This window comes from Takifugu rubripes, chromosome 7 (assembly GCF_901000725.2).
Source record: "Takifugu rubripes chromosome 7, fTakRub1.2, whole genome shotgun sequence".
Lineage (NCBI taxonomy): Eukaryota > Metazoa > Chordata > Actinopteri > Tetraodontiformes > Tetraodontidae > Takifugu > Takifugu rubripes.
Window position 1 is genome coordinate 5,848,413 of NC_042291.1, and position 14,970 is coordinate 5,863,382.

Genomic DNA, 14,970 nt, shown 5'->3' on the forward strand with positions numbered 1-14,970 from the left:
TGATCAGTGTAGATCCAGTGTGAATAAAAAAGAAAATCTCTCTGAATACAAAAACATCTTTAATCAATGTTGACAAGAGCAGAAGCAGTAAAAAAAAGTTTTCCTCCAGTTTCCGTCTATAAAACTGTGGAATTCCTCTGGGAGGCGTCGCAATAACGACGGCGTCTCGGTCCAGACGGAATGGTTGAATCCTAAACGTCCAGTATCTCAGTATCCCCAGTGGTCTGAGGTCGGCCCAGACTAATTGCTGGTTCTCGCAGAGACAGCGTATTTAGCTGTGCCCCAGGACAGCTCAGACAACCCAGTTTCTAATTTCCACATCGGATCATGAAATCAATATTCAATATTATTGCTGATACCACAATCAAAACAGAGCTCCACAGACCACGACCCATTTATGGCCTGAGGAGAGTGAGGGTTGTTAGCACAAATGCTAACCATCATGGATTCACCCCGTTTTTATAGTCAAAAACAGACAAAAATGCAACAGACAAAAACAAACAAATGGCGTATAAAGTTTTTCCACAGCAACAGAAAACAGAGTTTGTGCTTCTTGATTTTGCCGCCACGTTGTCTGAAGATATTGATGGTCATGGTTGCAGTTGGCCGCCAGGGGGCGATTGACCCGGGAGTACAGTGGAAACACCTGGAAGACTGGCGTCTCTGACATCAGTCAGACAGAGATGGCGAGCGCAGCGACCTGCCGCTGGCTGGGCTGTTGCTGAAGGCGTGAGAGTTGTCCCTGTCCCGGTCCTTCTCCTTGTCCTTGCTTTCGTGCTTGTGCTTGTGTTTGTGCTTGTGTTTGTGTTTCTTCTTCTTCTTCTTGTGCTCGTGGTGGTGGTGATGGTGGTGGTGGCCGTGCTCGCCGCCATGCTTGGACGACAAGGAGGCGCTCTCTTTGGAAAAGGCCGGGACCGGCGTGGCGGGCATGGACAGCATGGTCTGTTCCACAGACGGAGGCTCTTTGCCTGCCGAGAGGGAGGTGGGAGAGCGTGTTCAAAGCAAAGCGCGTGCGTTTTGTTACCATAGAGGTGGGCGGAGCTTCACCTGGCGTGGAGGGCCTCTCCAGCAGGTTGAGGTGATGGTGGATGAAGGCCTGGCTGTCGTGAACAGTGTCCATGTCGATGTCTTCCTCCTCCATCGCGTTGAACTACGACAGACGCAAAAACAAAGTGGCTAGTTAAGCATCAGTTCAATCAAACGGTGGTTGCCTGGCAACAAGCTCCCCCGCACCCGAATCTTGAAGCGCCCCGTTCTTGCGTCGTCATCTTGCTGCTGCAGGACTTGTCCTGGCTCTGGGGGTGAACCCAGCGGGGTCTCTGCCTTCCTCTTCAGCCCCTGGGGGGGCTGGCCCACCCCGCACACCCCCAAGGAAACAGGGTCTGGCTCTTCGTCCACCTGGAGAATACAAGCAGACCTCATCAGTTTCCTCAGTCATGTTCCCAGTGGGACCAGTTAGTGGACTTCACACCCAGGTCTGGACCTCTGAGATCCAGGCAGGGTCACAGGTGAATCTGTTGTTGCTTTAGCCCCTCCCCCTCTTTACTGGCTAAAAAGTCATGTGACAGAGCGGAGTTACGTGAGAAGAAGTTCAAAGGGAAATCAAAACCCCCCCAACTTCGCCAAATGACATCAGAGCACGCACGGCCGAGTAGCTCATCCCGACGCCGTGGATGCCGATACTGGCGGGGGTGTCCACGAGGGCGCCCGCTCCCATCTCGGGCTTGATGGTGGGATTTAGCACAGCTTTCTTCTCCTTCAGGTTGAGGACCAGGCCCAGTTCTGGCAGGGGCAGACAGGAAGGCCGGGTCAGGCCGAACATCACGTAGTAGAGGTTCACGGCGTCGCACCGCAGCCGCCAGTCGTGCGACGTACCTAAGAAAGGGACAGAGGAGGACGAGGAAACGGGACACACATATGGACCGTCTCGTTATAGAACTGCTCACTATTACACATTTTTACTGTCTCCAAAATGTCAAACAAAAACAGTGAATTTGGTCCTTAAATGGGCCCAATTTCACCAACGCTGCTCTTAAGGAGACGTAATTGACCAATAATCAGAGCAGATGTAACTAATTTAGAATCATCTCGACTGGCTGGGGCCTCACGTCGAACGGCCATTTGGAATATTGATACACACATTTGCCTCCAGTTTGTGGTCAGGCTGCGTTTCAAACGCCGGCCGTTAACGCTGAGCCGCGGCGAGCAGACGACCCCCGCGGAGACGTAACGTGAGACGGTGAGAAAAGCAAACAAACGCGGCGAGTACGGCGTCGTTACGACCCTGAGCAGCGACCTTCAGCCTGGGAAACATCATCCCACCTCCGTGTGTGTCAAACATGTGGGAGGGCTGCGGGTTACAGGGGAAGGGGGGGAAAACAACGCAGTGTTTAGGGTTAGCCTGCGTTGGACGGTCAGCACTTAAACTGACCCCCCCCCCCCCCCACACACACACACAGACACAGACACACACACACACAATAAATAAAATCTGTGGCCCCCAAAGTCAAACTGGAATATGAACTGGTGTGGAAACAGTATAGCCTGAATTCAGGACGTATTTGAGTTGGCGCGTCGGCTACAAGCCATCCGAGACCCCCCCCAGAAGAGAATTATAGAACGTGTAGGAGACAATATTAGTGGAGGCAGAAGACCAAAAACCTTCACCTTCGGCCACTGGTGACAGGAAGAACCGGCCTTGTGCAAAAACCAGGCAGAAAACCACCGGGGGGGGGGGGGGGGGTTCTTCACCGCACATCAGAACCAACACAGAACTCTGAGGCTCCGCAGAGGTGCAACGTCACCAAACGTGCCATGAACTCAAAGATGAGAATCCAGGACTGAGAAAGAAGCCGCCGGCGCCACACAAGCACAGCATCACTCATCTGAAAACACGCTCGCAGAACAAAGTCTGACCGTTGCTCCTTTAAAGTCCAAAAGCCCCGAACGGAGGATTAGAACCAGTCAGTAACAACCCGGACCTGACAGAAGTCTGTCCAAGCAAACACATGTGGGGGCAGGAACTCATTTCTGCTTAAAGACGGAGCTTAAGCAGACATCTGTTCGATTGATCACAGGACAGAGACGAATGGGCCCGAACGCACGCCGCCGCAGTTCCTCACATGTTCAAATCAATGAGGGATGTGCAGCAACGCCGGAGGAATGGCGACAAACCGGCGGAACGCTGCGTCCTGCCTCCACACCGTGGTAGAAACTCACCTCGGAGGAACCCCGAGCAGAACCGCACGGCCGTTCCAGGCTAAAACAAGCTAACGATGCTAACAAAATGATGTGTTGAGCTTCCCTGTATGTGGAAAACACCCCGAGTGCCTCCTGACGGGGAAGCGTTTGGCTTCGAGTTTGTGTCACATTGAGACCAGATAAAACCAGATGAGACACTTTAGCACAGCAATAAACCCTACACACGGCATGTGGGGGGGGGGGGGGGACCATGTTCCAGCTCTGCCTACAGTCACATTCATGTTTCTGCTCCACAGGAATAAACTTTCAAACCTGAGCCGAAGGAAAAACATGCTGTGCTTTCTTTAGTAATGGACGCTCTGTCCAGCGCTGCTCCAAAGTGCCATAAATGAACCCTCAGCAGCGTTTCCCTGAGACTTGTGGTCAGGTCAGTTTGCCGTGGTCGGAGTTTTCAGGGGGGAGAAGAGGAGAAACCGAGCTGTAATTTGTTCTTGAGTGAAGAAACCAAAGAGCAGCCGGCCAAAACCCACCGATCATCTGATTATGGATCCAACATTCAGCTAAAAGATGTCCCCAAACTGGTGGTGAAACGCTTCAACATTGCAAAAAAGGTGACAAAGCCCCATCAAAAATGTCTCAGCTGACATTTTATGAACCTCTCTTAGTGTGGGTGGCAACTATTCAGAATATTTGACAGGTTCTTTCACCAAAAAAACTCAATTTTAAAGTTCTTTCTTTGGCTCCGAGGCCTCTTTTACACCGACGTGGCGACGTTGAGTCAAATGTAAACAGAGAAGATTGAAAAAACCCCACAACCACATATGAGAGCTGGAGACCACATGTTGAACCTGAGGAAAGTCATTGTTTCGGAAAATTACAGCCTTTGATGCAACAGAAATGTTGGGAATTCAATTAAAAATGGGTCACCGGGCTGAGCAGAACATTCTGATCACTTAGTCCCAACACACTAAAAATTGGAGGATTTGTGTAGGAAAAGGGAGAAGTCTGTGTGTGTGTGTGTGTGTGTGTGTCTCACCAGAGTTCATCAGCTTCCAGAGCTGATCCACCAGAGCTTCATTACACAGCGCTGAGTCCGACGCCTTGGTGAAGGGTGGATTCTTACAGAGCATGCTCAGAACCTTGTGCCTGATTGGACAGAAAAACCTCGAATTTAGCAGCAGCACCGTTGACCCTCCGCGTGACCCTTAAGCGCCCTCAACACTGCTAGCATTCATGCTAATATTTCTGACCTTATGCCTTGATATTGGTTAGCTAATAGCAATTCTAGCAGCAGGGGTTTATTGTAGCACAGATGTTGAGGCACGTGAGCCGTTGACCAACCTGACGTAATGAGACGGGTCCGTTTGGACCATGCTGAGCAGCCACTGCATCTCTGCAGAACTTCTTTCAACTGCAAAAAAAACCAAACACACAACACACAAAAACAGCACATTAGCCAACATCAGTTTAGACTGAGGTTTTCTTTGTTCTTTCTTCAGTTTAACCACAGATGAATCAGTGACCTTCTGAGGCACGTAAACGCGGCGTGCTGGCGGTACCTCGAGTGTAGTCGACCAAAGCCTCCAGCGCTGCGACGCGGACGTCGACAAAGTGTCCGTATTCAGCGTAAGACTTGAAGAGAGAAGCGTCGCTGGGAATGTGCCCGTTCTTCTGCAGCTCGCGGATCGCTCTGAGACAACTGGGGGCAAAGAGGCACTTCGGCTCAGCGATGTCGCCTTCGGGGACGTGGAAAAGTAGGAAAAGTGAAGGCAGAGGCGACAGGACTTCACCTGACGGTGATGGTGTTCCGGTAGCTCGGCAGCAGCTTCTCCATGTTGAGGTAGCGCGTGATCTCCTCCAGGATCAGACGCACGTCGGAGTTCAAGTTGTCCACGGTCCGCACCTCGTTGCTGATGCTGATGGCCGGAGTCAGGGAGTTGGTCAGCGCCCGGATCAGTTCGGCACGGTAGTAATTATCTGAAAACTGAAGACAAGAGGGGGGGAGGAGGAGGAGACGGAGGAGGGGGGGGAGGGGTGCTCAGAGAGGAGCAGCTCTTCTCTGCCCACCATCAGGATCAGCTGAAAATGATCCGTCTTCAAGCTTCTACCTTGTTTTTCCGGTTGTCGTTGTACTTGATGAGGTCGAGAATGAAGTTGAGGACGTCTTTAGGACAGAGGTTCTGGACGTCCCTGAGCAACGCCATGGCAACAGGCATCGTCTGTGGTGGGAAACGCAGACGAGTCAAGCAGAGGCCGACGCTCACGTGAGGGCTGGAGCCACCGTCGGCCCCAGTGGGGATTATACGGAATGATGGGCACCTTCTGCAGGAAGTAGCTCTGGAAGTTGATGAAGTTGTTGGTCTTGACAATATTGGGGCAGCTCTTGCAGCAGAACATCCGAGTAAACAGGGACTTCATGGCTGGGGGGCCCTGCCAGGTGCTGACCATTGCATTGGCTATCTGCAAGGTTAACATGCAAACATTTTAGTCTCATCCACCGGGACCCTCCAGGAAACCCCAGAATAAGCTGTATCTCCACCTCCACAGTCTCACCTGGCTGTAACACACATAGTGCCTACATAAAACTGAGGTCAGAGACACATCCAGAGGCAGCCGAAGGCAGCATTATGGTCTGAACTGTGCGTCTTGTCCTTGGACAACAGTCACCGTTCATCATCTTTGAGGCTCAAGCTTTGTCTGAGGTCCTCACCAATATCATGGACTCACTGGAACTCACTGAGTTCTGCTCGTCTCTGAGCTGCTCAGCCTGGGTTTTTGCGGCCGACCCCCCCTCAGAGGTGCCGTTAGGCATCGTGAGCACGAGGATTTCACAGAGGTGCCAGTTATGTTTCGGTTCCAACAGGATATTGGGGAGTTTATGTTAATGCGGCAAAAGAGGGAGCAAAGGTCATTGGAACAGGATGTTGTCATTTGGTAAGATAAACAAAAAAAGGTATCCGCAATGTTTTCACTGTGTGTGTGTGTGTGTGTGTTCGTGGTTGGTGCAGTGAGGTCACTATTTTGGCTCTCTGCTTGTTTTACACCATTTTAAATACATTGAGCGCTTTGGTTGCTGTAGAATTTGACACAATCGCACCGACAGACTGACTGATCATCCCGTTTCTGCTGGCGCTCGCGCGTTTGTGCGTCAGATTGTGTGGATGAGTTTGTACAAAAGGACCATTACAATCGTGCCTGCTGGGGGTTTGGTTACCAAAAACGGCACATTCATGACTGAGGTGACGTGCGGCCGTTTCAACCTCCACTTAGTTGATGGTGTTGGGTAAATATTGGTTCAGGTGGAAGCTGAATGGAGGAAATCCACTGAGGTTAACCTTATAATTCCGGAGGGGAGGAATTCCTAAAGCCACTGATTTGGATTATTCAATAAAGCAGTAAAGCACAGGTTAGACCCGTGGGTGGTCTCCTTCACCGTCACGTGGACAATAAATAGATGGAGAAGCATGAAGAACAGCACAAGCATCTCAACACCTCAGGGACTTCAGTCTTGAACATCTAGCTATTTTCCTCATGACGCATTTGAATGAGCATAGTGTGAAAGAGGGTGTCGCCCTCTGTTGGACACTCGGGATGCTGTTGGAGCTTCTGCAGCAGCTCAGTCAAGGACGCGGCCAGATGTGCACAAATGCCCAAACACCCAGCATGAAAGATGCTGCTGACACTGAATGTGTGGGTGGTGTGTCAGTGTTCTCTCTCTCCTACCTTTGACAGGCAGAAACAGGCCTGCATGCGGACTTTGTAGAAACACTGATCTTGTTCCAGGATGTCTGTCAGAGCCAGTCTGGAGGCAGGAGTGGGGAATTTTTCCAAAGCTGAGATGGCCTCCTCCTGGTAAAACACAACATCAGGAAGTGCATGTAAACTGCACCAAGCTGGGCACGTTTCCATCCCTCATCCAGCAGGATGCATCTAATAAACATGAAACTCCTCCTTTAAACAACTGTGTTCAGCAATAAATGGAGAAAGGCAACAAATAGCAGCGGGCCCGGCCGGCTAACAAGTCTTGGCATCGGCCCACCTGTGCAACCACGTCCCTCTCATAGCGCAGCTGATACTGCCACATGAAGTCCGCCTGCTCAAACTCCACCTTCCTCAGGATGGACATGTCTGGGTCGATCCGGATCCACAGCAGAGGAGAGTCAGCACTGCAGAGGGGACAGGAGACGGTGAGGGGAGGCAAAACCTGGCCAGACCAAACACATGAACTGATGCGTGAGGTCTCACTCCATGGCTGATAGATCCATGTCAACCTCCTCTCCGTTCATCAGGGGGATCTTCTTTTTCTTATTTCTGGGGAAAGAAACCGTCACTGATGAAAAGTGAACCAGATTAAAACTGAAATATACTATGACATGAGGACGGTATCAAAGGGCCTCTGGTCTCGTACACACCGCCTGCTCTTGGAGTGACAGGGGATGTCATGTTTAAGGCTGTTCTCCTCTATCTGCAGCATGTGGTTAAAGGATCCATCCAGCTCCTGCACTGTCACCTTAATGGGACCCTGCACACATCAGAAGCCTCTTAATAACAAGGCAATGACTTTGAATGGAGAAAGACAGCTGGGCCGTGTCCTGACAGCTGATCAGTTCACACCACTCGTCCTCTGACGGGGAGTTTCTATGTTGTTGCTCTTGAACAGGCCAAACAGAAACAGGTTTTTACACCAGATTAATGTGTCAGTGTACCGGCTCAGTTTGATGTCTTGGCTGTATTTGGTACCTGCTGGTTTGGTATACTCTCATTCAACACGCTGCATCTCAATACTCACCACATATTTCTGAGTACCAGGCGACGTGTAGTCCTGACGGATCTCCAACTCCAGCACATTCCTCTTCCTGTTGAAGGCAAAACTGCCAAAGAATTTTACCACGGCGCTCTGGTCTCTGAGCGGGGAGTTAAAGACTGAAAACAGATGCAGACAGCCTCAGCTGAGGGCCAGGATTCCACCTCAGTAACCAGAACTATCGGGAAGTTAATAAACTGGGAGAATTGATCCGTGTCAGGTTGGGCCATGTTCCATAAGAACAAAGATCTTTTGTTAGGGCACCAGGAGCAGGACAGTAAAGATGGAAACTGGTGTCATCTGATTGGTTGATAAGTGTGAGGGACATGCTGATGAAACTAATGGCAACAGGTGAGGGGACACAGGGGACCTTCTGTGGTGTCAGGTTCTTGGTTTTGGGGCCAACCTGGATTGCCCTGAGGTGAAATCAAGCGGGCCGCTGTCATTTCATTCTGCAGGTGATTTGAACATGAGAAACGTGCGAGGGTGAAGGATACACCCACTGCTTGATCAGGGGACCGATGTCTTTGCCAGAGACGTTGGAGATGGACTTGAGGAAGCCGTGAGTGGACACCAGCATCTGGCTCCACATCTGACTCTGGTATTTCTGGGACGAGGCGGTGCTGGCCAGACTCAGGAGCTTGTTAAAAACCTGGTGAGTGGAGAAAAGAGCCCATTTAAAATCTGTTGATTCTGGCCAGAGGAGGAAGAGGAGAGAAACTGACCTGCAGCATGAACTCCATGCTGATTCTGTTTTCTATCAGTCTCATCACCAGGTGAGCTTTACACTGGAACATCTTGTAGTACTCCCAGGACAGCGTGTGGGGGTGCTTGATGGAGAAGTGGAGGTGAGGGGTGGGGCTGAGGAGACACGACATGTGCTGCCATCACAACATTAGAACAAAGATGAACGATTCTAGCCTGGAAATCAAAGTGTGTTACTTGTCCTTCTCTTTGCCCCCGCTGAAGGTCGGGTGCAGCAGGACTCCTCCCATCTTTAGTTCATAGTCCACAATCTTGTCCAACTCCTAAAAGCAAATTTAATTAAATTCATGCAAACACAAGACGAATAAATGCAAATAAAAACCTTCACCTCTTTGATCCAGTGTCGATACTCATTGACCCCAAAGGTCTTCTTCAGGTAAAGGCCATAAATGTAACCTGAGATTCCTTTCAACACCCATTCATCGCCCCTGAAGAGGAAATGACACGTTTGTAGCTGTACGGAGAGCTTTGAGAACACAGATCACCTGAATCCATGTGGGGTGACGTCCACTCTGTCCTGTACCAAACCTGAGCCCCCAGCAACAAGCAAAGTGAAGCTCATTTATTGGTCCGTCAACACAACTTTAAACATTTTAGTATTAAGAGCACTTGTTGGCTGCAAATCATTGAAGAATGTCGGATGTTTCTCCCAATGCTAACAGCAAATGCAACTCAATCCAGGAGGAACCAGATGTTTGAGAAAAGTTTTAAGGGTCCAGTTTCACTCCTCAATCTTCCACAATTGATTAAGAAGCAGATATATTGGCCGAATGTCATCACAGTCCTCACCCACAAGCTAAAGCACGTCTAAACCCCCCAAAATCTAAAACAGTATGTCAGGAGATACACGAGTTAATTCAATAATCCACAGTTGACAGCTCAAGATCTACATTGAGATTTAGTAGCAGGGGGTAGTTTCTCTTTCTCTTCTGCTCCCACAGGTTTTACACATCAGGCTATTTAGCGGAGCCTGTTTTAAATTACAGGCCACGGTTAACGCTGATTAATTACCCTCAGACAGAGCCAGCTCTTGTTAAAATCAAAGGGATCTGACTCTCCTCAAGTCTTTCCCGGCTCCACGACATCGGGAACACAAGGCCCCACATCTGACGAGAGTTTAGAGGTCAGAGCGGACGGAGGAGAGGCTCAGGCGCTCAGCAGAGCCGGAGTTGTTCCGATTGTCCCTTTAGCACAAGCAAGGCCCCCTGGACTGTTCCCGCCATCTCTGACCACACAGGCCGAGCAGCCAACAGCAACACGGCCATCCATCACTCCGACAAATGCAACTGCTGGCCCCACTTCTGATTCCCTGCACTGACAAAACAGCTCAGCTCTGTTGTTAATCTCTCATCGCCGGCCTTATTTAAAAAGGTCTGAAGACTAAATGTTACCACACATCTCAGCGAGGCCGGGAGGCACGAGAGAAAGCTGCTGGGCTCCATCAAAAGCAGTTTGTGCATTATGCGAGCGCCGTTCCAAAACTCTAATGACCGCACTTTTCCATTACATGCAAATCCAACCTCGGCGGGGTGATCAGAGGTTGCGCAATAAAAAGCAACGCAGTTTTGCGCAACAGTCACGTTCCTTCTGGGTTCGTGCAGTGTTGCAGCTGCAGCGACGACCACAAGCTGACCCACGCCGTCAGCATGACGGGCGGCTGCGTCCGCAAGTGTTGGATACAAACGCATGCGATGACATGTTAATTTATCGCATTTATTCATTTATGACTCGTCTGAAGCTGCGGTTAAGCATCCGCAGCTGACCCAGATCTGAATAAAGACAGTTCCCAGCAAACGCGGCACCAGTTTTCTGACCCATTAATGAAAAAGATCAGACTTGGAGAGGACGATACTCAGAAGATCGGCAAAGACAAAATTATCTGGGTAAGAAATGAATTGTTACACGAGAATACGCTCATAATCAAAGCACTGGTGTGTCTGCTCGTGCCTCCACCAATCAGAAAAGAGGACAGGCACCGTTCTGTGTCGTGAGATTAGTTTTTCCCACCTACCATGACATCCTGGAGATGAAACAGCCAAAAAACTGCTGAGCCAAAGCCTGAGCGAGACAGCGGCGGGTCAGTGGAGTCTGGTCGATAATCATAGCGCTGTGCAGCAGGTTTGTGCTGACAGACACAGAAAGAGCTGAAAGTCAGACAGAATCCAGGAAGGTTTTACCTGAACCAAGTCACGCACGACCTCCCCCTCACCTGAAAATGCTCATGGAAGCATAAGCAGACACTTGCATGTAGGCTTCATCCACAAACACGGTCTTGAAGCAGGAGTAAGGGTAACGGCACGTCAGGATCTCCTCGTAGAACTCAAAGATCTCGTGCAGGTATGACATGGAGTGTTTCAGCAGCGGCAGCAGCTGCGGCAGGCAGAAGTGCGTCACCTGAGTGGGATCCACACAGGTAAGAAGCCATTATTACAGGACCCATGCAGGGTTAAAGCGCCTATATGAACGCCTCTCACTCATTTTACTACTTTTAAAGTTTCTTTCTATGTCTGATATAAATGAATATAGTCCTAATTGTTGAAGACACCACGAGTATTTGTAGGATGTATTTGTGTTAGAGACCTGGAGAAAATTCAGCACGGTGTGTCTATAACAGAGACACTGGACATTAAACATACTAGTAAGGTTATGTACGCAACTAGGTCACATATTTGTGGTGTTAAGTTAGATTTATGGAGTGCTGTTCTGTTTTATTATGCAGAAACCTGTAGAAAACTTCTTGTAGTCCGCTGGTATCAGCCAACAATGGTAATAGCCCAATAAAAGCTTTTCTTGAGTCACAGAGTTTCTACAGTTAAATGAAAATAGAAGTGCAAATTGCAGCACTTTCACACTTCAGCAAAGACTGCCACCGATGTAATCGTGGCTAAATAAAAATATTAAAACAAAGGCTTTTGTGTATGGCGAATGAATGAATAGGTCGCTTTTAAAATCATGTCTACACGAGCCTTCATTTTCTGCTCCATGTTATTAAGTACACTTTAAAGTGATTTAATATTTGACCACAACTATTAAGCTCTCGATATCTTAGCCTGAAGCAGAGAGGTAAAGTTGCAGTATAAATAGACCTGACCTCACCTCATGCATGTACGGGTCCACCATGATCTCAAAGGGCCCCACAGCCAGTGAGATGTTTGGCGCTGCGGTCGGGATGGTGAGGATGTAATGGAAGGCCTTTTTCCTCATGTCATGGGTATAAACCGTCTCCACCAGGTCGCCGCAGGAAACCGCCACCATGGAGGCATCCACGGTGAACTCCAGTTTCCACGTACAGAGCTCGGAGTAGGAGTCCACACAGGGGAACCAAAACCTGGCCAAGACATTCAGCTTTGAGCAAATGACCCAAAATGGATAAACTAAAAACCCAAATGTCTATAAGAGTCTTAAGAGCTTCATTTGCACCTGGTGGAATTCTGAAATCCAAACGAGAAGACGTGAGCTCCTCGCTCTGCCATACTGCCTTCAACATCAGGGACAACAAAGTGGAGACCACCTTTTGGTTGGTCCAGAGAAAATTCTATATAAACCTTTAAAACCTTCATATCTACAGACAAGAAAACAAAGAAAACAATGCATATCAGTCATTTGTGTCAGTCCTGCAGTCACAACATAGGAAATAGAGCATTAAACTATGATATTGGGAATTGGGAAGAACAGCATTTAGTCTCCTTATTATACAAAAACATGCAAAGAATGTAAGAGCTCCAATAATCTTAGTTTCAACCAAACAGAAGTGATTGGTTTGTTTGTCCAGCCTGTCAAACTGCCCCCTGCTGGCCAATAATATAACATATACCACAAATATACACCACTCTCATCTTCAACAAAACAAACTCTACACACAAATTTTAACACTAATTACTGGTTTTCCTTATATGTTTATCCCAAACCATAATAGCATGTTACCGTCTCCTTGTTTCCAGATTTCAGAAGGAATTTTGATGACCAGCTCCCCGTGTCCTGCATCAGGGTCCACAGCACCCACGGCTGCCGTGTAGGCACTGGAGAAGTAGTTGAGGTTCCTCCTGTACGCACAAATAGAAAGTGAAGAGAGAAATCAGAAATTTTCAGTGTACTACGTCTTTTAAGTTTTTCCATCTTTGTACCAACATTCGGTGTGTTTGCATTATTTATGCTGTTGTAACTCTTTAATTAGTGCACGTGCTGATTCTGAGTATTTCCTTAGTTCAGAATATAAGAGGGAAATTAGAAAAATAAGTAATAAACTCCAGCTCTGATGTACTCACTGTTTGGACTCATTGTGGCACACCTCCAGCGTGGGGTCATTATAAAGGAACGGAGCTTCAAGTTCATTCACTCGGACTCTGTAGATGCGGCACTGCTTACTGTTGAGTTTGATCCTGTTGAGGTTGACCACTGTAGGGAAAATAGTCAGCTCCACAAAACCCTGAGAGATAAGGAGAGGTTGATAGAAGCGTTAAAAGATACATAATGAGCAATTGAAAAAAAGGTTACGACGTTCACTTATGCATGCGATGAATGTAAGAGATGAACGTTACTGCAGCATACTTGCCCTATATATTTGCACAGCACATAAAATGTTAATTAATGCATATATGCAGGTTGAAATATGAAAAGTCATCAGATTATGTTTAGAATGAGCATGTAGCAATACAACATTAAATGTAGGTATAGTTATAATCCGAAAGATTAAACTGAAAACAGGCAAATGGTGCATTAGATTTAAATCTGCTACTTTATGTGTTACTTTTGTAAGTCTTGAGACCTTGAAGCACATTAAGCAACATTGAATTGTGGTAAATATTCTTGCGTGTACTCACGATGACAGATTTCCTCTGGAAGTTGATGTTGCTGATGCACACCACCTGGTGGGTCGTAAAGGCAACACCACAACAACAGTATCACTAGGCGATGCAAATCTGAACCAATCATAAAATAGCAGTTGTCGCTCCACAAACAGGGGAAGACACTATATTTCAATCTTTATACTAAATGTGACGTCTGTGCACCAGCCGAGTCGTGCTAATGCTTAAGCTAACGTTAGCTTACTGGATATAAGGCGATCTCTTTTCCTGCAAAGGCAATACAATTATATAAAGAATACTTATAATTTAAAGGGGCGTGGACTCTCGAATCCTTTATCCTTCTTCTTGTTCATGATTGTATGGTTTTATTGTGACTTGATGCAAGTTTCAACATACAACACTGTTCGGCTACTTGCTAAGGACGGAGCCCTGCAGCTCTGTCAGACTGCAAAAATGGAAAAGAGGCAAGAATTGTTAGACACGGCACTGTGTTAAAGATACACATTCATCTGTATACTACGATTAATGACTTATTTGCCGTTTAGTTGAGTTTCTTTGGCGCCTACCTGCATACTGATGACACTGAAAACAAGTAATCCAGATACGATAAACAGAAGCTGTCGCACAGAAAACACAATATTCCTGCAACAATTAAAGAATTCGCAAAGCCAAAATGTTTGGAATGGACGCCGACGTGAGCGGCTGTTTACTTGAAAGCACCTACAACACCGTCGTGTGCAACCATTTTTACTGTAACCTTTGACCTCCCGCGAAAACAAAAACGGAAGCGCGTGTCTGATCTGAACCCGGAACCGGAGCGGAACCGCATCACTGCCGCGCATGCGCCATTATGTGCGCTTCCGCGGTTATTTTTTTGTGATTAATACGTTTTAAAATCAAGCAAAAGAAAGAAAAAACAAAAACTTTCCTTCACTTCTGCTCCTGCTTTATTAAATTAAACAATACTTTGAGAGCTTTTCCTTCAGTTCTGCCTAAGGGGACTTGAATATCTCCCACTTCAGATCTTAATAGCTAAAATATCCTCTTTATTGAAGATTTCATTCTATGCTAGTGCTCAACTATCTGATGGGATCGCTGCTTTACCTACACTCCATTGCAGCAATGTTATTATTGCATCTTTTCTATGTTGACTTTTTTCCCTGGAGGAATATTTGTTTCACTGAACTGGCTGTGATTCAGTCATTCCCGTTCTTCTCTGGAACGGGAATGACTGAATCACAGCTGTTGTTAGACACAGCACCGTGAGTAGCTGACATCTACGCAAGGTTTCGTCCTGTGTGCAGTTCTAAATGATTCTTACATGCAGATCTATTCCTCATGGTTTTCAAAGGACTGTCAGCTGACTTGGTGTGATAACTGCACTGGTTCAGGCAA

General features: G+C 47.7%; 1 protein-coding gene across 1 annotated transcript; it reads right to left on the reverse strand.

Moving 5' to 3' along the window:
- Positions 1–38: 38 nt before the first annotated feature.
- taf2 (TAF2 RNA polymerase II, TATA box binding protein (TBP)-associated factor) lies at positions 39–14,355 on the reverse strand. The gene is made up of 28 exons (XM_011605318.2): positions 14,142–14,355; positions 13,879–14,020; positions 13,591–13,645; positions 13,036–13,196; positions 12,695–12,813; positions 12,191–12,332; positions 11,867–12,098; positions 10,980–11,164; positions 10,782–10,895; positions 9,099–9,198; positions 8,948–9,033; positions 8,731–8,866; positions 8,503–8,657; positions 7,991–8,105; positions 7,614–7,723; positions 7,447–7,512; positions 7,241–7,367; positions 6,925–7,050; positions 5,521–5,661; positions 5,310–5,420; positions 4,992–5,185; positions 4,761–4,900; positions 4,543–4,612; positions 4,238–4,347; positions 1,646–1,875; positions 1,234–1,398; positions 1,048–1,150; positions 39–968 (listed from the first exon to the last, which is right to left on the reverse strand). The coding sequence occupies exons 2-28, from the start codon at positions 13,926–13,928 to the stop codon at positions 670–672; spliced, it is 3,642 nt and encodes a 1,213-aa protein (XP_011603620.2). The 5' UTR covers positions 13,929–14,020; positions 14,142–14,355; the 3' UTR covers positions 39–669.
- Between the last annotated feature and the right edge of the window lie 615 nt (positions 14,356–14,970).

Bases quoted from the DNA above. Each gene is read 5' to 3' on its own strand.
- taf2 (XM_011605318.2), bottom strand. From the start codon at position 13,928: ATGAACAAGAAGAAGGATAAAGGATTCGAGAGTCCACGCCCCTTTAAA. The intron at 11,165-11,866 runs GTGAGGTCAGGT...GATCCCACTCAG, and splicing joins TGGACCCGTACATGCATGAG to GTGACGCACTTCTGCCTGCC. The intron at 7,051-7,240 runs GTGGGCCGATGC...GTGTTTTACCAG, and splicing joins AGAGGGACGTGGTTGCACAG to GAGGAGGCCATCTCAGCTTT.